The sequence below is a fragment of the Ochotona princeps genome, chromosome 28 (genome assembly GCF_030435755.1).
Source record: "Ochotona princeps isolate mOchPri1 chromosome 28, mOchPri1.hap1, whole genome shotgun sequence".
In the NCBI taxonomy this organism is placed as follows: domain Eukaryota; kingdom Metazoa; phylum Chordata; class Mammalia; order Lagomorpha; family Ochotonidae; genus Ochotona; species Ochotona princeps.
In genome coordinates this window covers 4,177,769-4,202,691 of record NC_080859.1, presented here as the reverse complement: position 1 = coordinate 4,202,691, position 24,923 = coordinate 4,177,769, and the positions used below count along the sequence as shown (strand labels likewise).

At 47.2% G+C, this 24,923-nt stretch overlaps 1 protein-coding gene across 1 annotated transcript in view; it reads left to right on the top strand.

Annotated features, from left to right (window-relative positions):
- The window catches only part of HAPLN1 (hyaluronan and proteoglycan link protein 1), a 48,450-nt gene extending 26,100 nt beyond the window's left edge, over positions 1–22,350 (top strand). Inside the window, exons 2-5 of the mRNA XM_004586220.2 lie at positions 3,093–3,218; positions 14,730–15,101; positions 20,009–20,311; positions 21,814–22,350. Of these exons, the coding sequence (XP_004586277.2) occupies positions 3,119–3,218; positions 14,730–15,101; positions 20,009–20,311; positions 21,814–22,103 (1,065 nt within the window). The 5' untranslated portion in view covers positions 3,093–3,118 and the 3' untranslated portion in view covers positions 22,104–22,350. The remainder of the gene's footprint in view (positions 1–3,092; positions 3,219–14,729; positions 15,102–20,008; positions 20,312–21,813) is intronic.
- The last annotated feature ends 2,573 nt before the right edge of the window (positions 22,351–24,923 follow it).

Genomic DNA, 24,923 nt, shown 5'->3' with positions numbered 1-24,923 from the left:
TGTTCCCAGGTACCTGTGCTGTCATCACACAGCCACATTCCTCAAAAGGTCTCTGGAAGGTGAATTTAAAATATTTGTTTTGGTGCAAAATTTTTTTAAATGCATATAAATTGTCTCACAATGTGTGTCCTGATTTCTCATGTATGTAAACAAACTTTTTTTCAGAACTTACAAGTCAAAGATTTAAGTTCATAGTAGTTTAATGTGTTTTTTTTTTAAGATTTTATTATTATTGGAAAGCCGGATATACAGAGAGGAGGAGAGACAGAGAGGAAGATCTTCCATCCGATGTTTCACTCCCCAAGTGAGCCGCAACGGGCCAGTGCTGCGCCAATCCGATGCCGGGAACCAGGAAACTCCTCTGGGTCTCCCATGCGGGTGCAGGGTCCCAATGCCTTGGGCCGTCCTCGACTGCTTTCCCAGGCCACAAGCAGGGAGCTGGATGGGAAGTGGAGCTGCCGGGATTAGAACCGGCGCCCATATGGGAGCCCGGGGCTTTCAAGGCGAGGACTTTAGCTGCTAGGCCACGCCGCCTGGCCCAATATAGTAGTTTAATGTTAAAGAAATGGAATTGATGGTAGCAAAAGTAACAGATTTATCAGAAAATGAAGAACAACTGAAAGTAGGCATTGCTTTTCCTGGAAGGCAAATCCAAACCTTGGCCTTGAGTGCCTGTGTGACCTTCAGCGGCACAGCTGCTGTGTCGGGGACATGGAGGCACGCGTCTCCCAGATGTGCCGTGAGGGCTGCCGGAGCCCTGCTGCGCGCCCTGCTTGGCGTGGAGCCTGGCACATGCTAGGTCTCCTGCAGAATGGCACTGCTGTGCTTGTCAGTGTGAGCGGATCCTCCACACACCCTCAAGATGCTGGACGCTGTGCTATTGCAGGGTTGATACTTGTTGGAGTTTATACCTTGTGACAGGATTCTGAATGTTATGGCATGGAATTAAAGGATATTCAGGCATGTGTGTAAGAGGGGGAAATGCGAGTCAAGGAGATGGCCGTGGCAAAGAGCACATGTAAATGCATGTGTGTCTATATGACTCTCTTTGTCTCCACCACTCAGTCTCCTCCGTGGGTGCGCACACTCTAGGTGACAGCCGTAACGTGGAACTCACTCCGGCACATCCTCTGCCTCTGTTCATCTTGAACAGTGCCTCCCGCACAGTCAGCCCGTGGAGTTACCTACTCAAGGCTGTCCCCCACCTCTCTGAGTCCTGGCACCAGGAACACATGTCATGTGGCTCTTTGCATATTTTTCCATATTTGTGTAGCCATGCAGTTATCCCAGCTATATTCCTAACTCCAAAATGTCTCCTTAAGTAAGTTTGTTCACCACAGAGTTCTGGGCCACAGACAGGTAATCTGGGTTCATTACAATCTCAGGGACAAAACACAGGGACTACAAAATGTAGTCAATTCAAAGAAAGTTTCTCCGAGGAACGAGAAGATAAATTTATGAAAATAGGACTATTTTGAACACAGTACTCCTGATTTCCTGGACATTTCAGCTTCATAGTTTGCTAACCCACCATCTTCTTTCTGTGACATAATGAAGAAAAAGAAAAGGTAACCTTGCAAATATAAAACATTGAAGTTCTGGGGCCAGCACTGTGGAGCAGCGGGTGAAACCCCTGCCTGCAGGGCTGGGGTCTCATGTGGGTACCAGTTCAAGTCCCATATGCCTGGGAAAGCAGCAGCAGATGGCCCAAGTCCGTGGGCCCCTGCCACCCACAGGGGACAGCCAGGTGAAGCCTTAACCACAATGTTATGGCCATGTGGTTGTGAACCAGTAAATGGAAGATCTTCCTCTCTGCCTCTCCTCTCTCTGTCTTTGAAATAAATACACCTTTATGTATCTAAGGACTGAAGGCATAAGTAACACAGCAATGCAGATTTATGGAGGGGAAGCTGCCACAGGCTGCTTCAGTCCCAGGAAAGACTTGGGGAAGGTTCATGAACAAGGCGGGCCAGGCTCGGCCACACAGCCTGCCCACCTGCAAGAAGCTCCAGGAACACTCAGGGCTCAGGGCTCAGGCTTTCCTAGAAGAGGGACGCGAGCAGGAGCAGGCAGCCCTGTGCCATCTCCGATTTAAAAATAGCCAGGGCCATTAGGCCACTGTGTGCACCAGAGGACCAGCTCTCACTTGGTGGCAGGGGCTCCGCACGCAAGTTCTTTCCAGGCAAATGCTGCAGACAGCGGAGTTCTGGGAGTAGAGAGGTTGTGTCCTCCCTCACAAGCCGACCTTTGATACATCACAGGCAGCGGGTGCCCCTGCCTGGTGCTCCTCCTGGGGCATCTCCTTTGGCTCCTCATTTGCCTAATTGCCCTGCCGGGGTGGCAGGCCTGGCCCCTGCAGCCCTGGCTCTGTGGACTGCGGAGACCCCACCTGGCACGCTGCGTTGGTGCATCAGCAAGCTGGGTTGCAATGAATGAAAAATCAATGAGGATGACTGCAGAGGCTGCATGCCTAGTTTGTCCCGAATTTGCAACTACTTACATAGATCACACGGTGTGTAAGATGGTGAGTGAATGTAACAGTGAGCTCTTTCTGCTTAAATAGGCTGTGTGTGTGTGTGTGTGTGTGTGTGTGTGTGTGTGTGTCCCTTTAGAAAAAGCAAATCTAACCTGCTTAGGGAAGATACATGTGCGATGAATGATAATGTCAGGGTTCATGTAGAAATTCCTTATTTGCCATGGTTTAAAATTCAGTTCCTAATTTAGATGATAAATATTCCTACTGCTCTGCTCAACTTCGGAGGCTTCGCATTTTGAAGAGTCCAGCAGTGTCCTTGCCACATGTCTTTGTAACTTGCTGCGACTCCGATTTGCTGAAACCACACTGTTTGAAACTTCAGGATTTACGCCTCTGCACAGACAGAGTTAAACACTGTTTGGACTCTGGCTGCAGCAGGGGGACCGGCATCCTTCAAAGCTGGCTGTCCGAGGCAGCTACAGCAACTCTCCGAGCGGACTGGGTTAAGTGTTATACAGACCCATTCTCTGATGCTAAGGCGGTAAGGAGTTGTGCAGTGCAACACTCGGGAGGGCTGGCTGGCTCACACGCCTCTCTGTGTGCCATGCTTTTGCAGTGAGGAAGACCCTGGGAGCTGCGAGCATGAAGACTTTCCTCCTTCTGGTGCTGACTTCCATCTGCTGGGCTGACCGTCTGTCGGACAACCACACCCTGGGTCGGGACAGAGTGATTCACATCCAAGGTAAGAGAACGAAGCCTCTTAGCAAAGGTGGTCTGTGGCGTGAGCCTGGGAGCCGAGAGGCTGGGCTGAGTCTTGGAGATGGCTCTGCTCTGTGCTGCCTCTCCCTCTGCCCTTCCGCTCACTGGGGAACCTGCTCTCCCTGACTTTCGGAATACTGTTACGTTACATTCCAAGTACCAGGGCTTGGGAATGTCCGACTGCAGTGAACTGGTGTAGGACAGTTGCTCCGCTTGAGTAGAAAGGGGTGCACAGAATTGACTTAAATGCCAGGTGGAGGGGAAAAATAGAAAGCAAAACTTTGTAAGGTCATTCTGTTAGAGAAACTGAATAATCATTAAGGATGCAAGTCAAGTGAAAAATCCAATGATCCTGGTCCAGGAGGAAGTAACTTACCCTAGCCTCAGCTCTTTCAGCAAACTCTGGTTGGCATAAAGCAGGCTGCCTTGCCTCTGCGTATCTCTGCCAGCTCAGCGGCGTCCTGAGCCGAGTGCAGCAGGCAGATTTGAGGTGCAGTGTACTGCAGCTACTTCCTGCACCGGCTCCAGAGGCGGCAAGCTGAGAGACTTATGCAACAAGAAGATCCAATTCTCAGAGAGCTAAAGCGTGTCCCCTTGCCCTTGAATGCTGAGTCATTAAAATGAGAACGGCACGACTTCACCAACGTGATGCTATCAGCTTTAGACGAACTCGCTTGGGGGCCCAGAGGCGTTGGAAAGTTTGCTAAGAGACATAAAACACAAAGTTCTGTCTTCAAGGTCAAAAGTATAGTCTCAGAAGATGGCATTCACTGTGCGGTGTGGCTTAAGAAGGGAAACTGGCTGAAAGTGTTCTTGCCATGTGTGACTACTGAAGGGCACTGAATTGTCTAGCCATTTTAGATACATCTTTCAATTGCATTTGCTCCCAACAATTTCATTTTTTTCTACTGTCAAATCATGGAAGGAAATTATAAAGCCGCACCGTGCAAGCTGTGTTTGCTTCAGCTGTTCTTTAATGTAAACAGAAGAATGAAATATGTGCTTCTAAGGTGCTGTTTACAGAGATTTCTAATGAGGAATTGCATTTTAACTTCCAGTCACAGAATTCAAATCAGCTGAAACAATAACACCTAGTCATTGGGGCCAATATGCCAGTTTTCAGTCCAATACAAAATGAACTTGGACTGTGGTTGTCACGAGCTCACACGTGTTTAGCTAAGCCATTGCACCTGAGCCTGGACGTGCTGTTGTGAAAACAGAAATCACTCTGAAAGTCAGACTCCAGTTAACTCAGGGAGAGGCACCCTGCCTCCAGCAGCCCCTCCCAGGGAATGGGCACATGCTGGGCAGCGGGACTGCTGACCGTAGGTGCCAGAAAGCTTTCTGCATACGCTGCACTGTGCATCCATTGTCCATGTTTTTAAAAAATGTGCCTTGATAGTATACTTCATTTTAATTGTAAATTCATATTCTTAGAAAGTGTATGCTGGCTTTGACAAGCTGCACAGTGCTTTTAAGTCAAAGCGCTACAAGGCCTACGTGTGATTTGTGGAAATTTACACCGAGCTGTGATTTGGCCTAGGGATTAAGTTGGATCTGTGTCGGGATTTATTATGAAATTATTCCAAATACCTACTCTCATTTTTCCCCCAAATAACTTTTCTCCCTTGCAATACAGAGAGTTTTCAAATGCCTTAGTGCCTTGGCAAAACCCCCTCTTGGTGGCCGGCAGTAAATTCAGTCATCCCCTACTCTGGAATGTACCCCCCAGCACAGCAGGGAGTCGCTTAGGCAGAGCGCCTTCGTGACTGAGGGAAGTGGGGTACTGTTTGCTCTCTGAAAGCTTTGATAAACAGGCCTGTGCAGATGGGATGGGAGGGAACTCAAACGTCTGAAAAAGTCTGCGAGAGTGTGGAGTGCGATGTGGCATTGCTGGTCTGAAGCTCAGGTTGCTGAACCGTGCTGATAAGCAGGGCCAGCTTTTCTCTGTGGTACAAAATTCTGCCAAACTCACTCTACTGAGAAAGTGCATTTCTGCTGTGTTCCCTGAATGTCTGTGTCTCCAGTGCCAGGGAGGAGAGCACTGTGGCTCCTGCCTGCATCGCTGGGTCTTACCTCACCCCTCCTCTAGCTTTCTAAGGGCATAGCTGGTACAGATACTGGCATCACAATGGTTTATCTGGCTTTTTTTAAAATGGCAAATGACCAGGCAGGAAAATGGTCCCTCCATACCCTATGCAAGGCGGCTCCAGTGAGAAGCACTCGCCTGCTGGTAGAATAAAACCAAACCTCCAGTTTCTGAGAGAGAGGCAGGTGTTGGCAGAATTTCACTGCATTCTGAAGCTTTTGCTGTGTGAAGCAGGTTCCACACAAAAGGCGACCTTGTCCACAGAGCCACTGCTGGTGTGTGGTGGAGCTGTGGGAGTGTCCTCCTGAGGAAGGAGCTGGAGACCCTGTCCTTCCCTGGGAAGAGAGGCTGCTGGGCGGCTGCTCTCTGAAGCTGGCAGCCAGGTGGGTGACACAGACCTGAGCACTGGAGCAGGTGGCAGCAGCCTCGCAGGTGCATTGAGAGAGTCGCCAAGACCCAAATTGACTCTGAGTGGGATGCAGGAGTATCGAGTAGTGGCTTAACCTGTTGTGCCCCATGGCCCACACCACAAGGGGAAATCTTGCAAGTGAAGATTGTTTCTTTCTATGTAGTAACTAAAATGTATTGCCATCATTCTCAAAAGATAAAGCAATTCAATTTTTCAAAATGATTTGTTGCAAGGCAAAGGTGGAGATGCAGAGGGCTGAGTGAATGTGAACAGACGCCTCCTGCTGTCTGTTGGCACTCTCGAAGCCCTGCTTCCCAGGAGTCAGAAGGACTCAACTCCAGGTCATCCAGATCACTCTACAGACAAGGACATCAAGGCCAGGACTATCCGACTGGCCCGCAGCAGGTGTTCAGGCCCTGTTTGCAAAATCCCAGGACGAAGATCCCATTATTTCTCCTGATTAAGTCCTAGTCGACTCTGTCCACATCACAGGGTAGCCCTAACAGTCTGAGGGAGGAGGAGCAGCAGGGAAGAGAGCCTACTGTGAGTCTGGGCAGTGAATTCCGTTGGACCCCAGCCTGCCTCCCATCCCTGTCGGGAGCGTTGCACTGGATGGGAGTGCACGGCTGTCAGATGCAGAAACACTCCCGACACGTGCATGTGCCGGGCGGTGTGTTGGATCTGCAGCCGGTTCCCACACTGCTGTCCTGTCCCTTATGTAACCTGGCAGCATTCAGGGATGGTGGTACAGAGTGGATGAAAAGCATGGCGTGTGCTTAATAATGTATAACCATGAACCACAGACACAGCCGAAGTCTGATGGGGGAGTATAAGAGTTACACAAGCATAGATTGCTCTCCCGCACCTAAAACCTGCTGGAACTCAGACTGTTACACAAAGTCAACTTGGTCTTGCCTTGGTCTTTCAGAAACAGAGCATACTACGCGATGTAAAACTGCCAAGTCCAACAGAATAAAGAAAATACTCCCAAGTGTTTTCCAAGTTACATTTAGATAAATACATATTTAAAAGAGTTAGTAATTTTATCTAGAAATTGGTGGGCATAAAATATCAGAGTTGTGTGACAGAATTATGAAAATCATCAACATTGTCAGCATTAAAAATTAATGTTTTAAATCCATTTAGTATAGAATGTGAAGTTTAAAATGATAGCAAGAATCTAGTACATTAAGTACAGACAAATTGTATTTTACTAAGAGTCTTGCCATATTTGCATGGTAAGTGACAAGGCAGGTATTGTGGCACAACAGGTTAAGGCATCATTCGGGTCACCCCTGATGTGGGGTACCTGCAGTTAAGTTCTGCCTCCACTTTCAATCCTGCTTCCTGTTCTGGGCAACCTTGGAAATGGCAGGCGATAGGCTAAGTAGCTGGGTCCCTGCTGCCCATGCGAGAAACCCAGATCAGTAAGTTTTAGACTCCTTGCCTCAGCCCAGTTCAAGCTGTTTTGGGCCCCAGGGGATTGAAACCATGCATGCATGATCTGTCTATGTAACTCCTCTTGTCAAATAAATAGATGAATCTTAAGAATTACATGACAGATGAGCCTAAAGAAAGAAGAACATAGAGTTAAGCATGTACATCAGTACGTAAAAATGGTGTTACGTACATATGCCCACAGATAGCTCATCCACTCTGCAAATGTGCTGACACTGAGGGAACAGGACAACGTGGACAGGATGGAGTCAGTGCTAACACTACCACGTATGGTAGCTAGCAGACAGAAACTGTGTGTGCATAGGACCACTCACTGCAACAAAGTCTGGGTCTCACATTAACTTTGCTTCTGGCACTATGAATATTGCTAGACTTACCCCGGCCTTCTTTGTGCTTGGGTATCCTTTGAAGAAACCCACTCATTCTGACCTCTCCTGAACCTTGGCCATCTCCGTGTGAAACACTGGCCAACGTCTAAGGAAAGACAGACCGCGTCTCCCACGAGCTTACTGACAGTGCTGCCGACAGCAGCGCCCAGTTCATCAAAGGAGGAAACCAGTGAGGAGCACCAAGCCCCAACCTGGAGCTTTTTGTGCAGAGCTTCGTATCTGCACTTGCTACACTGGTTATCACCTAGTGAAGCCTGAAGAGTGCATTTGAAGGATGTTTCTAGATGAAAGACTGAATAATTTAGAAGGCTAAGTCCTTCTAAGGCTAAATCCTGTCATTTCTGTAAAGAATCCATTAACACAGTGCAGTTTTGCATTTTCAGTTAAAATAGCCGGTATTTAATCATCTTTTCAAGTGGCAACAAATTCACACTGAAGGACCACTGCTTTTGCGGCAGCGTGAGTGCCGAAGCCCGCAGAATTGCACCAAGTTAACTATTACATCTGGAAACTCTTCCAAGGACTCAGAAGAACCCTTCAGTGGGGAAGCCTTCCCATTGTTTCCGTCTTTCCAGACCAATGTAACTCAGCTAATGCTGTAATAGATTGATATACTACTTCTTATCAAAGAGAAAGCATAGATTTACCAAACACTTAGAAATAGTAGATTGAATAGTTTGATTCTTGTGTTTATTTTATTGAGTTGTGAGAGAGAGAAAAGGGGCTCCCTTCTGCTCATTCCCTCCACAAATGCAGATGGCAACTGGATGTGAGAGATGCCGTGGACAGAAACTGGCAGAATTTTGTTCCAGGCTTCTAAGGTGGGATCCAAAGAGACACTGTGCCTGCCCTTCCAAAATCCACCACTGCAGGAGAGCCACCCTAGGAACTTGGCTTTCTAGGAACTGCCCTTGGAAGCTGTAAGGAACACCACGTGCGATGATGGAAGAGTCGACAGCTGCTGTGCGCTCAGCGCCGGCCAGGCTCTAGGCTAAGGGTCAGTGTGTGTCCCCTCATCTAAGCCACACAAGAACCCTAGAAGGTGGCAGCTTGTCTGCTTTTATTGGTGAAGAAACTGAGGCCTAGACCAATAAACTAGTGAGAAGAGGAGTGGAAGGGTCGTGTTGGTGGAAAGGCAACGGTCCCCACGGAAGCTCAGCAGCCCAGAGCACAGCCCCTCCAGCCTGTCCTCAGCAGGGGTCAGTAAGAGTGTCCATCCAAGAATCATGAATTTCTAAACTGGATTTAGTTGATCTTTGGAGAGCTTTAGAGTGACCCAGCATTCATACAAGCAGACAGTTCTCCCTGATCAGCTCTAAATGGCAAAGGTCTAAAAATTCCTTCCCCCATCAAGTTCTTAAAACACGGTATTTATCCTTATTTGTTTGGAAGGAAACTTGGATAGTGATGTACACAGTCTTGATCAACATCTCCAAAATCAACACCAGATATTGATGCTGGGCACCTTCCTATCACACAGCATGGGGAGGAAGTTGGCATGGGCCCATACTAAGATGACGTGCCATGGCAGCCACATCGGGCGATGCAGATCTCGCCGGGGAGGATGAGTGAGATAGCACAGGCTGAGGATTGGTCGGCTGGGAAGCACAGAGCAGAGACCACTGGGCTTGGAGCCATCTTCCACACATTCCCTACCCTAACCCTTCAGCCACAGTTTATAGCAAACCACACTTCCAAGTCCACACAAGTGGCAAGAAGCACACCTGGCCGGGTACCTCTATGCCAAAGTCTGACCTCCCTCTGGTCAGACACAAATTCAAGAAGATTCCAGCTACCAGTACGTAAGGTCTGAGGGCTACAGGAGTTCTTATTTCCCTTCCGCCACAGATGCGCTTTGCCAATACATGAAGAATAATCAGCATCCCCACCTCTGGAAAGACAGTAAGGGCTGAGCAGGGAGGGAAGGGGCATCAGGGATCCAGGGGACCCCTGGAAGACAGTGAGGGCTGAGCAGGGAGGGAACAGGTAGCAGGGATATGGAGGATCCCTGGAAGGGTTCTGGCTGCAGACCAAGCCAACCAGTAGGAATCATGCCCCAAGACACAAAGCTTCCGAGCCTGGTGAGCAGGTGGAAAAACAATTAGATTCCTTCAGTATGCAAGAAACTAATTATAAAGTTTAATGAGTGAGACACTGCATCTTTTTTCCCAAAATTGTGTATCCTACTCAAAGGTAACGTGTCAGGTACACTAGCGATACAACATCATGTAGTCTACTTAAAAGACGCGGCTCGGGGAAGAGTGTTCCTCTCTTAGAGCTGTTTTGAGGACTAGGGTAAGCTCACGTCTGCTGCTCCAGGGAGCACACCTCAGATACACACTTGTTGCCTACAAGGTACTGCCCTGATGCTGCGCAAACTATGCAATGTCACCAGAGAGTCACTAGAGAGCAAGAAACAGATCCCTCCTGCCTCACTGTCCTGCAGGCTTGGGCTCGCCTACAAAGAAAGGGACATCTTCCAAAGTGTTAGTCCTACAGGTGCAAACCTCCCCACGTCACAGCAGGTGCCAGAGAAGGAAGTATTTTTTAAAACCTTTTCAGTGTTTTTGAAAGGACCCATCCTAGAGCTGGCAACGAGCTCTGTGCCTATTGATTAGGAACACGGGGATAAATTGTTGCTGAGGGAAGAGCAGAGTTTGGGAGAGTTGTGATGACCAAACAAGATGGTGCAAGTAGTGCATAATTGAAGCTGGTTAAATGTCACATTTTTAAATACATATCTTGCCACAGGAAATCAATCTGAATGATGGTGGTAGGGGGAGTATGGTTGATGTTCTTGTTTGGTACCTTATTTAGCTATCTTAAGTTGGTTTTCCAGTGGCTGCTCTGTTCAGAAGTCAGCAACCTACTTCACTTACAGCGGGCAGAGGGCAGCGTCAACACCGTCATCTCACACCATCCACATTACATTTAAGTTGGATCTACAGAACTTTCTCCTTTTTTTCTGTTACCCAAATTTCTTTGTATTTGAACTTCCCTCCCCCAAATTTTATTTTTAATAGAACTGAGAACAGGAGCTAAGTATTATGGTGCAGTAGGTTAAGCCAGTACCTGCAATATCAACAGCCCCTACTGGTTTAAGTCCTGGCTACTCAGTTTCTGATCCAGCTCCCCATCCATGTGCTTGGAAAAGCCGTGTAGGAGGGACCATGTTGTTGGGCCCCTACCATCCACGTGGGAGACCCACATGGAGTTCCAGGCTCCTGGATTCAGCCTAGCCCCACTCTGGCCATTGCAGACATATGGGGAGCAAACCAACAGATGAAAGTTCATTCTCTTTCTCTCTCTCTCTCCCTCTCTGATCCTACTCCCTGTAACTTTACCTTTCAAATATATCTAAAACTTAAAGAACTGAGAACAATAGACAGTAGTCTGAAATCATATTTTACCTTGTTTTTCTGTAATGTTTTGCAATTTAGAAGACTTTCTCTGAATTCCGGAGCAAGGACCAACTCTTTAGCCATTACTTTTGTTAGTTGGTTAAAGCAAATGATGCCCTCAGGACCTCACAGCAGAAACCATCTAGCAGTGTTGCAAGGTCCAGCAGGGCTCCCAGCAGGCCATGCCCTTTCCCCTGGAGACACCTCTACGCCCTGAAGGGCATCGAATCGTCCAAGTCCCTGTTGGTGACTCTCACAGATGGAGAGAGGAACTTTTCTTACTTAGAAACCGCACATTTTACAAAGCCAGTCCCCCAATGCAATCTCATCTCTCCAGCCAGCCTTGATTTCTGAACATACAGCTTCCCTGAAGGACACAATCAACCACCATCTTCACACATGACCTTAGGGCACGAAAGGAAAGGAGAAAAGGATCATGCATCGTGCTGCCCAGTGTTATTTATTCTTCCATTTTGCAAAATGAGCAACACTGAGCCAGATGGTCAAGGTGTGTCTTTAATTATAGTTTTAATTTTAAGTGGATACACACTTTTAAATGCAGTGATTAGGCTCAAGCTTACGTGAGTACAGAACTTCTCAGCCTTGCTCCAGGCTCCCCTTTCTGCTTTGTCTTTCCTTTCTTCCCTCCTGCAGCTCAGTGTCTTCCCCATCTGACACCTACAAGGACAGCCTGTGGCACAAGGCCTGATGGGAGTCTGTCTTTCTTTAAGGGGCAGAAAAAGAAAGGTGCTAACCACCTCTGATCCATCAATGCCACCAGTCCATTGTCCAATGCTTCTAAAAAGCCAGTGCTGGGCTTCAAGAAGGGAGCCAGGAGGTCAGTGTAGGTCTTCACATGTGAGCAGCAGGGACCCAGCCCAGCCCTCATGGCTGCCCTCCAAGGTGCCTAGCAGCCAGAAGCTGGAGTTAGGACCATCAGCTGGGACTCAAACCCACATACATCCAATGTGAGATGTATCTTCCCCTTCAAGCCAAATGCCCACCCCAAGAAGCTGAAGTTCAGCCTTCTCATGAGGTGGACTTGCCAGAATCTACCAGCTAAGCCAAAGCAGAGCCTGCATGCCAACTCCAGGCTGCTTGGCCAGGGCTCATTTGTGCACGCTGGTCTTGTTCCACCACTGACCACTCTGTCCAGCAGCAGTCAGAGCTCTATAGTCTATAGTTTGTATGACTGCTGGAAGCAGGTGCATTAACGAAAACCATCATTCTTAAGTCCATGTCCATGAGCATGAATGTCTGTAAGTCACTACCTACATTACATATCATTCCTGAGATTCTTTCAAGTTTAGCCAGGGACATCTGGCATCTGTTACTTCAACAACTGCTCTACCTCCACCACCAAGGAAGGAAATAGAAAACATACTCTGTGTAAAGTCAGTGGATTGTGTTGCTCAGTTTTTAATCTCATAGGATTCCTCCTCTACTGACAGTGCTGGAGTAGAAGTTGAGGTGGGGGAGAAGTCACAAGAGAGATCTGCACGTCTACAGTATGACAGTTCACTTTGCACTGAACTACAGGGGAAGGCTGGAAGTCTTAGTTTCCATCTTTGCTTTAGCTCTTTCACTGATAAAGCATTCAGACCCGATGTTCACTGTGGCACAACCTACAATTACTGCCAGCCACACGAATGTCCCTGTCTCTTCTATAACACGGATGGTGTTTGCTGTGTTTTTCACTGCACAAGGTTCAAAACTTTAGAAATCAGACTATAAATGTTGTAGTATTTACCAAAGTTGTGCTCAGTGTTGTAGCAATCATATTTGAGAAATAGTGTACAACGCCTGCGTGGTGGGGTCAGTGAACAGCGAGGGTACCCATGCGTTAGGTCAGCTGCATGTGGGAGCAGTCACTTCCCCCAGTGCTCATGAAAGGAAGTTGGAGCTATGCGGCTGCACACCTTGCCAGTGGCTGCAGCATCAGTGAATGGACCAGGTCTGTGCCACACCAAAGCCCATGTTCCAGACTACCCTCCTTCCTTTGACCTGAAACAACTTGAAAGGATCATGAAATGAATCTAAACTCACATCCATCCCAGCTTGGACAAGCTGCTCCCAGGTGACACCCTGGCCAAGACACTGGAAGCAGAGTAGGTCCCCCAGTGTCCCCTGGCATCCTGGGCCAGTGGTCACAGCATCACCCTTCCTCCTCCTCTACCAGGCTTTAGGTAGAACTTGAATACAGTCACTCAAGGGTATGTAGGGCAGAGGTGGATTAATTCTTTCATCTCCCAAGATTCTCTGAGCTTCAATAACGAATGGATCATAAGTGAAATGCATAATGACCTGAATTTGTGATTAGTTTTAACCAAATACTAAATGAAACCATTCTCCTCTGGTTTCATTATCTGTTGGAATGAGGCCACTAATGGTTTGGTGAATCCTTTCAGTTGTGGAAGATGATGACTCACTTATTAATGATATGCTTGCTTTTAAATATTAATTCTGATGGCTGCACAACAGAGATAGAAATGCTGGGTCTGTTTCCAGAGCACTTCTTATGTTGACGTCAGACTCTTGTATACCACTGTTTCCCTGAGTGTTGAAGTCTGCCTCACGGTGGGTAGCTGCTCAGCCTTGTCTTTGTGGCAGCTTAAATGTCTCCTGGCCAACAATTAGTCCATAGTCTTGGCCTCAGGCAGAGGCCTGCAGAGTGTCACAAAAAAAAAAAAAAAAAAAAAGCCATGCGTGGACCAGCAGGTGCCCCATCCTTGAGGGAGTTTGTCAAGGGCAAAAGCACCATGTGCTAGCCTGGGGGAATCCCGGAGAAAGCCGAGATCTGAACGTCCCAGCTGGCTGTCTGCAAGAGGCTGCACTGCTGACTTGGCAGACCTGGATCCCTGCGGTCCTCCCGAGGAAGCAGTGCAGTCCTTGGAGGAGAGGGCAGGAAGCCGGAAGGGCAGGGCAGGACAAGGCCCAGTGGGGGCAGGGAGAGAACCACAAGCACGCCGTAGCAGGAAGCAAGGGGAGAGGGTATGGAAGGACATTTAAGGGAGTAAAGAAACATGTGGTCAGGCCAGAACACGCAGCTAGAAAGATGCTGTCAGCAGTCAGACATTGAAGAACATAGCCAAGTTTCCCTGGGTGTTTTCAAAGGCATTCACTCAAAATATTCTCAACTAGCCTGTGTGCGCGAATGAAATACATACTCGTTGCTCGAAGGACTCCGGATCAGCCTCTTGTAGGTGAGCGCAGGACCAAAGGTACGGTGTGGTAGCCACAGGCCAGTCAAGCTCCTTGGCCAGAACAGCGCGGAGAAGTGAGTCAGGCACTTGATCCTCTTCCTGCAAGTACAGTACAGCCTGGTATTAGACATCTCAGCAGGGCATTTCATACCCTGAACCTTTCTGGTTTGTCTCAATGAAACACTCATAGAACCCTGCCATTTCTCTTGGTCTTGTTCCTACATGTTTAATATTATGTATAAAACAAGATGTAACTACATACTGCCCTTCAGATAACTATAGCAATCGTCTCCAGTACTTCTAGTGATTGTAATACAACAATGCATTTCCTGCCTTCCCCTCCCCACCCCCCAACCTCATTGGCTTGGAAGGTACGACCACCTTCCACACACTGTCTAGGCCCTGGGACTGCCTTTCTTCTTGGGTAGGTGGAAGACACCGTCATCCAAAGTTGTCCTGGGCCAGACGGCCTATAACAGCAACACACTGCATTTTCTAGAACACTCCTAAAAGCACCTTCATGATTCTTCTTTCTTGAATCGTAGCGGAGAATGGTCCCCGTCTCCTGGTGGAAGCGGAACAGGCCAAGGTGTTCTCGCACCGCGGTGGCAATGTCACGCTGCCATGTAAATTCTACCGAGACCCGACAGCCTTCGGTTCAGGACTGCACAAGATCCGAATTAAGTGGACCAAGCTAACTTCAGATTACCTCAAGGAAGTGGATGTCTTTGTCTCCATGGGCTACCACAAGAAGACCTACGGGGGCTACCAAGGCAGGGTGTTCCTGAAGGGCAGCAGTGAGAACGACGCGTCCCTGGTCATCACCGGCCTCACCCTGGAGGATTACGGGAGATACAAGTGCGAGGTGATTGAAGGGTTGGAGGACGACACCGCCGTGGTGGCATTAGACTTACAAGGTAGGTGGCTCTAAGTCGCGTTGAACTTCAACGTGAGCATGAATCATGGCTCCTTCTTTGGCATGAGGGATGATATCTAGTGGTTGCCATAGTAATAATGTGACAGACCAGAAGCTACAGCCTGCTTTGGATTCTTTCCTATTTTGCAGTTGGCCGTGATTCTAGCTTTTGTATTTGTAAGGTGCATGTAACACTCCTGCACAAAACTGAAACTATCTGCAACCTTGAGACACATGCACTGAGACTGAATTCATCACTTTCAGAAACTGCCTCACGCTATTCCTGTTTTAAATCTCATTATATGGTTACGGAGAAAATTCAGATTGGATTCTTTATTCTGTTTCTAAAATGATTTCAGTTACAAAATAATGGCAAGTCTTATAAAAGACAGCTGCTAACTAAAATGCATGTAATTGCATTCTGTAAAACATATATGAAAGAAGCCTCCCCTGGATTTATGTAAATGGCTTGTCTTTTTCCCAGTGACGCAGAGTACTTGCACATTCACATCAGTCAAGGCATTCCGGGGGAGGCGGTGGAATTGTCTCTTGCGTACGGCTTGCATTCAGTAGGTTGAACAGTTTCTGTTACAGCTGTGCCACTGGAAAGTGTCCTCACGGCTCTTGCCTCTCCACTAGGCGGACAAATCCTCTCTCTTAGTGGCCATCTGGATATTGATAACATTCAAGTAACCATATGAGATTATCACCTTGAAAATTCTCCTGCTCTAAATTTATTGGGTTTTTGAGTCCCACTTCATGGTTGCCTTCATGGGCCAGACCGGGGGATCCAAGAGGCCTCCCATGTCTGCAGGCCGGACGCTGCCTCCCTCACCTGTGCCCCTCCCCACTTCACATTATCCTTGCTTTGGGAACACTTCCCAACTTGGATGATGCATAGGAGTTGAGTGAATGTGGTCCAAGACAACAATTGCTCAATATTTTTACAGGTGCTTGAGTGCCATGGGATACAAAGAATTACAAGACTTTGTTCTTTTAAGAAACTTACAGACCATTAAAGAGTCTATGACCCTTAACAGAGTCAGGCAGAACGCACTGATATCAGCGCACCGATTGCTACAGTCATATGCACCATGTCCTCTGCAGCTTTTCAGAGACCACACTGTAACTGAGAAAATGCCTTTCTTAAGGTATTGCGGCAGACTATGAGCTAGTACTCCCAACAGATAATCAAGGGAAATGGGTCTAGTCTAAGCTTTTACCCACCATAATCTGGAAATTCACACAAAGGAACAATTGTGAGACAAAATAGAAAGCAGGGAAAGGTAGAGCTTTAGCAGTTACAGGCTTCAGAAATGAAAGGCTTCCCAAATCCTTTGGAAATGATTGCTTGACTGTCCTTTGGTTAGTGTGTTAACTAGTGTGGCCCTAGCGAGCTGTTCAACATCTCCCTTCAGTGTTCCCAGAGTACCTCCAGTGCAGCTGGAATCCCATTTGGTAAATATTTGAAATCTACCAGTCTTCACCTGCTAAATACCATCTGTCGTAGGAGTCCAGCTCTAGTGTTACACATAAATCAATGTCCTTCATGAGGGTGTACATTTTCAGATACAGAAATGACTCCTGCAGTGGGAGTGTGGGGGATGGGAAGCACTCTAAAGGAAGACATGCTTGATTTGGACCTTGAAAGGCAAACACCATCCTTTCCAAGAGCAAGAAAGGCAGGAGAGAAGATGTCCCAGTAAGAGAGAGAAACTTCTGCACACCAAAAAACGTGAACAAGGAAGACAACTGCATTCCAGCCCAGCTGATTTAAGACCTATGTTGGCCAAAGGATAGGCTAAACAGAGTCTGAACTTTCTGGCAATCAGATTCAAACACTTGGTTAAGTAGAAAATCTCCATATGTTATGACCCAGCTTCAAAGAGGGTCATGGGCTAGCCATCATACTTGATCCTGCCTTCTTTATTCCCACTCCTAATGACTAACTTTTAAGAAAAGTTCAGATAAAGTTTTATTTGATTTGCATGTATCCCAATAAAAGTTCTATAGGATATTATTTTATCTACATATACTTCAATATAGGATAAGGGCTTATAACAGAACTTTAAGAAATACATATAGTCATAAGGTTAAGATAAAAGTCATCAGAGTAAACTTGAATCCCTTGATAATGTACGAACAACTCCCGTGCAGTGTGTAGGCAATGAAGGCCTGGAGCAGGTGCATCAGTGTTTGGAAGCTGGGTAACCAACGGATGGCAGCACACACCCTACTGGTCATTCAGCTGTCCTCGGTCAGCCAGCTGCTCTTGTCAGTTACCCTGAGCAGGTGATGTCTGACCAACTGGGCACTGTTCACTCCAATTCCCTATCAGCCTTCTAACTTGCAATTAAAAGGACAATCGTGTCATTTGAAATAACATCATCAAGCTTATTTTCCAACTCTTATTGTTTTCTTTAGATTGATCTTTTCTTGTCAAACCCTATTTTCTCTGAAGAATTTTGCCAGTTGGAAAAAATTGACCTCCTTCAACAGACAAACCAGATAGTATAGTTTCTGCTTAGATAATATGGTTTTTGTTTGTATTAGGAGCTCTTGTTCTGTCTTGAATTCAAATTACATACATCTATTTCTCATGGGCAAGTCTGCATCCTGTTGGATTATGAAATCTTTAAGGGAAAATTCTAAACCTCTACAATGTGTCCTGTGGGCATCAAGCAGTTGTCTGACTTGAGAGTTTGTTGAATCACACATGGACAAAACCATTTGTAAATACTGTGAGAGGCTCATCTCCACTGGAGTTGGAGAGGGTTGTGGGAATACAGGATTCCCGGAGAATCTTGGATGCAGCCAGAGCCTCTGAGCAGCTGATCCCACTGCTGGACACTGCACCCAGCAAGCAGTGAGCCGTGTGCAGATAAAGCCACCATGGTCTCATCAGAATCTCACTGAGACCTCCAAAGCTTGACCTGAATATCTTTGAGGTTGTTATGACTCAGGGTAATCTCTAGTTCCTGGGACCCCCTGGGAAACTGAAGTCAACCTGGATGGTCTGCAACAGCCCTCCAAGTGCCAAGTGCCGTGCCGAGGGACTTGCAGGTTACATCCCAAGGCAGATCTGGCCGCAAGAGAACTGCTCCTGGATGAAACAGTTCCCTTTCATTACATTCTTGGGGGTGCTAAGGAGAAAGGATGAAAGGTTGGGAGGGGACCCAGGCCCGGCACCCTGCCGAGCTTCTCTTGCTGGCCTGCTTCCTGAGAGCCCACAGGAGTCCCCCCCAGACAGACCCCTCCCAGGCAATCCTGTCCCCTCGCCACAGCTTCTCCCACTGGGCTCTGGTTCAGCTTACAGATCCCTTGGCCAAGAACCTGAGAAGGCAGGAGGAGATGAGGAAGCCTCCTTGGATCCCTGCCCCTAGTGGAGGGTGCCAGCTGGACTACCCTCAAGGGACCAACATGTCCTGCAAGAGGCCTTCAGGGTACACCACTCGCCTGAGTCTGCTTTTGAAGAGGCTTCCGGGGCAACTCGTACAAGAAAATACTTGGTGCTGTTAAGGGAATAGTCCATCATCCAGAACGGCCTGGGAGGCCCCTGACACGCCACGTGGGGTATAACCCCCCAAGTTTCTGTGTCAGTGGGACAAGCTTAAAGTACATACAAAAGCTACACGAGCCTTACAACAATCACGCTGTTCTGTTCACTAGGGGCGAGATTCTTCGAAACATTTGCTTTCAGCAGATGATACAACTCCGTTTTTTGACCTGGAAATCCCCATCTCCAGTGTCCCATGCCAGCTCGCACTGTTTACACTGACCAGGGAATTCTGTCCTCTGAAATAGTGAAGTCTTTACTGATAGTCAATTAGATGTTTACTTGGTACTCAGTTAAGTTAGCCAAGTATAGGGAAGCATTTTGTTCTAAGAATGTTTTGAAAATGTGAATTTCAGTTTGCAATATACCTTACGGAAGAGGAAAAAAATAGTAATGGAAATATTTTTAAATGAAGAGCCTTATGTTAGTTGTACTGTGCAAGGATGCAAAGCAAGATAGTAATTATTAAGGGCTCCGCTGAAATTTGAAACGGATGGGGCTGGCAGTGTGGCATAATGGGTTAAGCTGCCATTATCGGTCCAAGTTCCAGCTCCCTGCTGAGGCACATCCTGGGAAGGAGAGAGCTGGAGCAGGGACCCGGGCCTCTGCCACCCACCAGGAGACCGGGATGGAGCCCCAGTCTCCCAGCTCTGGCCTGTTAGAGTCATACAGGGTGGGGAGTGACCCAGTGGATCGAAGCTCTCTCTCTCTGATTTCTCTCATCCTGTAATACTGCTTTTCAAATCTTTCTTGTTGAATTGAGACAGAGAGAAGAGCCACAGTGCTCTTCACAGAAGTGTGCATTGCTGTCTAGAACTGGCTGACTTCTGTGATAGGGACCGAGCTGCTGCGTGGAAGCATGTAACCTCCACTAAGGGGCCTTTGTATCTGGAGAAATGCTGATCTGTGCTCATTTGCCAGGAGCACAGATGAAGGAGTTCCAGATTTTCATTTGAATCGTTTCTTTATACCTTTAAAACAGATATAAAGTTAATTCCGGGAATGATGATTAAGTAAGTTACCAGGAGCTAATGCAGGAAGCTCTCAGGGAGGGTTACTGAGACACTAACATCTATTCACACATTCAGCTTCTGGAAGGAGGATTCCGAGAGGCCTCTGACTTTTCAAAAGTCATCACACCCCAGGGCTGATCAGGAGGGAGGGCGCTCGGAGCTGCCCAGCCGAGCCACTGGTCACTGCCTCCTCATCACCGGCTGAGCCACTGGTCACTGCCTCCTCATCACCGGCCCAGCCACTGCTCACTGCTCCCTCATCCACTGGCGTCCTGGAGGCTTGCCTCTGAGCTGTGCTTTCCCGGACACGACTGACCCCTTGCCCTCTCCTCCCAACAGGTGTGGTATTCCCCTACTTCCCACGCCTGGGCCGCTACCACCTCAATTTCCACGAGGCGCAGCAGGCGTGCCTGGAGCAGGACGCGATGATTGCCTCCTTCGACCAGCTCTATGACGCCTGGCGGGGCGGCCTGGACTGGTGCAACGCCGGCTGGCTCAGCGACGGCTCCGTGCAATACCCCATCACAAAGCCCAGGGAGCCCTGCGGGGGCCAGAACACTGTGCCCGGCGTCAGGAACTATGGGTTTTGGGATAAAGACAAAAGCAGATATGATGTTTTCTGTTTTACATCCAACTTCAATGGTAAGCTGTTCTCTGTGCTGCCTTCTCTCCTATCCCAAATTCCCGTGTTATTTATATAAAGACAAAAAAAATTTAAAGACCTTTGAAGGGTTGCTGTAGTTTGAAGATATAAGAAACTCATGAGCAGCAGGTGATGGCCTTGCCACCCGCCTCCCAGGAGCCTGACTCGAACTCCTGACTTCCAACCTCTGCCTGGCAAAGCCCCGGCTGTTACAGGCATTTGACGAGTGAACCAACAGAGGACAGCTCCTTCCGCGAGCCTCTGCCAGACACAAAGCAAGGAAAGAAAAGAAAGGATAGTAATTCTTTTGCTCAAAAATGGTTAAGAACCTTGAAGTCAGCCCTTGTACGTGTGTGTGCCAGTGGGGCTCACAGGCCACAAGCCCTGCGCCTGTTTGATACTTTAGGTCACAGTGGACAGGCTTTAGCGAAAAATGGAACGAGATCAAGAGTCAAACGTTGTAATTTTTTTGGGGGGGGAAGGGGGGCTCTGCTGGCCATGAGGTGTGCATTAGAACTACCCACCACAGCTTGGCAATGTTGTGGCACACACATTGTGGCACACATTGTGGCACCAGCTGCACACAGCACCAGGCCCTGCTTAGCACCACCCCATTTACGCCCCAGGACCCTGAGCCAACCTGCCCATGAACCTGACTCCTCGGTCTGGAGAGAAGTGGCAAGCAATGCTTTGTGCTGCATTGAATAGAGAGGAGGGGGTATCACACCGCAGGGGGTACTCGGAGAGGGGAACCTGCTGCTCCTTGACCTCCAACCTTGACAGAATCTTGCTTCCTAGTGCAGATGTTCTGTTCACATGCCAGGAGGTCTAGCAGTCTTTGCTGTGCAATCAACAAGTGGTGAGATGTCAGGGCTCCCGCAGATCAAAGCAGCAAACAGTGAAGAAAGCCATGGCAGCCAGCGAGCCAAGGCGGACTGGATGGTCATTCGGGCCCGTTTTATTGGTGGCGAGTGACTTCCTGTGGTTCAGGCATTTTCGAGCTGTAGCTTTGAGTGAGAATAATGCCTTATTGATACCTGTGATGAAAAGGACTTGAGTGCTTCTGATTTTTTTTTTTTTTGAATGGACTTTTATGTCAGGCACTTTTTTCTTGATCCTTTCACATTCAAATTTTGCCTCTCCAGAAACTTGTACTGGGACCCAGTCTCCGAGAGCTAGAATTTCAATAGCTTTTGCTTTCACGGGAGAGTTCCGTCTTCCAGGGCCACAGAAGGGCTTTTGAGTCGCTAATTAGCCAACTGCATTTGCATCTGGCAGTTCCCTTTTCTTTCTACGGTGATGAAAGGCCACATCTGCACGCGTACTAACAGGCCGGGGAAATACCCGCCTGAATGGGGGCCTCTGCTGAATTGGCACCTTCACCTTCCGAAAGCTTCAGGGGTGCTTGCCGGTGCCCCCAGCTTGCTGGAGAGCGGCTTCCGCTCCTGGCTTCCTCCGTGTGACCCACAAGCCCGATGACCCTCTGTCCTTCTGTCCACAGGCCGATTTTACTACCTGATCCACCCCACCAAGCTGACCTACGACGAAGCCGTGCAGGCTTGTCGCCATGATGGTGCTCAGATCGCCAAAGTGGGCCAGCTCTTCGCTGCCTGGAAGCTGCTGGGGTACGATCGCTGCGACGCGGGCTGGCTGGCCGACGGCAGCGTGCGCTACCCGATCTCGCGGCCCCGAAGGCGCTGCAGCCCCACCGAGGCGGCCGTGCGCTTCGTGGGCTTCCCAGACAAAAAGCATAAGCTGTATGGTGTCTACTGCTTCCGATCCTACAACTGAGGGTGCTCCGGTGGGCAGATGGCAGCTGGGAAGTCATTAGAACATGTGAAAGGTTCTTCCCCATATGAACTCCTGCAAGTTACCAAAACTGTGATAACCCTTTTTTTAAAACTTACTGTAAAGAGTCATTTTCATAAAGACCAATTCATTAATTTGTTTTTGTAAAGCTATCATTCGATATATATTATAAATTAATATAATGTTAAGGGAAGCGCTACACAGAAGACGGCTTTAGAGCCAAACCGCTGAAGCCACACCGTCCCTGCAGGATGCCGGCTCCTAGACAGGCCATGCAACAGCCTGAGAGTTGCTGGGGCCAACCCGAGGAAGTAAAGCTACTCAGAGAGGCAGCTTCCACAGGCACAAGCGGTACACATTTCTACCGCTTTGAGACGCACTACAAGACAAATTAGAGCGACAGATTTGAAATGCAGGCTTCTTTCCAGAGCCCGAGACACTGATCATACAAACCCGTTTTGCAGGGAAACAGTCTCTACTTTTCTAAAAGTTCCGACATCAATCTCCAATCAAATATTTTACTCTTGAAAATCCTGCCTTTTTGACCAAAACAAAGTGAGCATTCATATGGACTCCAATTCTTAGTAACAAGCACACTTCCAAACCCTTAACAAGCCCATTGACAACTAGTAGGAGACTTAAGCAGACAATATTTAATCAATGAGAGATTCTGTCTTAATCACACACCTCTGAGAAGAACTGTTTTCTCTTTTGAGTAGCTTTACTGAGTTCTATTTAAATTCTAAGGACCGTGTGCTAGGCAGCATTTAGCATCTACTCAGGGCAGTTATGTAGAGAAACTGCTGGACAGAAAAATTGTAAAATTTAGCAGCTTGATTTTATGTTAGCTTACGGAATGTCCTATAAAAATAACTTTAAGCTATTTAATGTTTCTTTCTTATTTACACTATGTGAAAAAAAGTCTAAATTACAAAAGGAATGAATGAGTAGCTATAGTCTTATCTAACCCACTCACAGACATCCAGGTTTCAAAATTCTTGCTGTTGCTATTTGTATACACTCAGCAAGCCCAGCTGGTGCCTGAACCTGGGAGAAGTCCAACCCTGTAGTTCTCAACCTTCTCCCAAATAGAAAATGGTCGCTTTCTTGCTGGTCGTCGGTAGGGATCAATGAAATGCTGAAGCTGACATCCAAGAGTTTACACTAAAACCTTCAGGGCTTTCAATCAAAGTTTCAATCTAGCTTCAGAAAAACAGCTTTCCACGTTAGCAGCTCCGATCTGAACCAGGCTCCGTTTTCCTACATTTTTATGACTCTTGAGACCCCCACAGGGACCAATATTTGTATTCAAATTACATTTCATGATTTCGTACTGTTTCACGATGAGTTCTAGTAAATGGAATTTAGTTTAAGAAACCAAGTATGACCAAGCTGGTGTGCATGCATAAATGTCTTATGTAGATTTCCTTCCCATAACCATGAGTAAATAAATCTGTTTCCTGATTTGATACTGGTTGCATTAAAAGCTGTCATAATGCTAATAAATTTACTCCATAAATGTTGAGTTATGTGCCTGGAAGGCAGAGAACAATTGAAAGTCCATGAAACTACACCTGTATTCATATACTATCTTGACGAATGATTATAAATAAAAGTAGATCCTTTCTCTCGTCAAAGGCATATCTGGGAGCTTTCAGATGCTTTCATAGTACAAATGACAGTACGCATGCACATCTTTAAAGTTAGGTTTGTTATGCAAAACTAGAATCCAAAGAGATTGTGAGATTTAACTCGAAACATTGCTGGGATAAATAGAATTCTCCCTTTTAAAGATATCTGAATGCTGTAGAATAAGATGCATATGTTATTTTCAAAAAGACTATCTCAAAAAATGGTAATTTTCACCACAAATATTGACATTAGCTCCTTGAATGAAGCCTTATTGGAATAACTGTTGCCTATTACAAGAAAAGCACGTGGAAAGATATTTCTCTGGAAGCAAGTATATAATTTTCGGTTACTGTCATGGAGTTCTGCCTTTATATTGCTGAGCATGGCAGTATTTCTTAACTTTTGAATACTTAGTAGTATAGGAATTGGTGCTCATCCAGACCCCTGGAGTGACTGTTAGTTGACTAAAATATATACCAATTGCACACCAATTGTTCATTCTGGCAAAAATAACATCTTTACAGAATGGCTACTTCTAAGCAAGTTTTAATCTTCTGATTCAATCGAAGAAATCAAAACCCTCACACCATTTGGACTCCCAATTAAATAAGGAGTCTTTTTTAATATTCTCATTTTGCTGTTTTCTCATTAAGTGTCTACTTTGCTATTCCATCCCGTGACTGACGACGTCCCAGGAGAGAACCTTGCTAACAGGAAGTTAGTGCAGTACTAGCCAATTCCGAAATCACTCCTTACCACGGTGCCAAGAACATCTGAGGAATGAACCAGGAAGTTGGGTCAGAAATCTTGTTTTCCTCGTTCCGCTAGTAGTTAGCCCTTGGAACCCATAGAGAGACATTTCCCCTCCACTGGAAAACCCCAACAAAGACAAGCTTTTCCTATGCAAAGAGTGGAAATGGGAGTTGGTCACATGAACACTGGAGCCATCTTTAATGACTGCTGCCACATTTTGTCATGATCATTTTCAGCCCAATACAGTATTTTTCAGTGTAAACTTTCTCTCATAGAAAGGGGGCCGGAACCTGTTGAAGTCTTATTTGATGCAGTCACATTGTTGCTTAGGATTCTGGCAATTAGAAGCAGACACAGCAGAGATTCCAATTTGGTTGCTGGCAGCCATACTGGGACTCTGGACTTCAGTACTCCAAA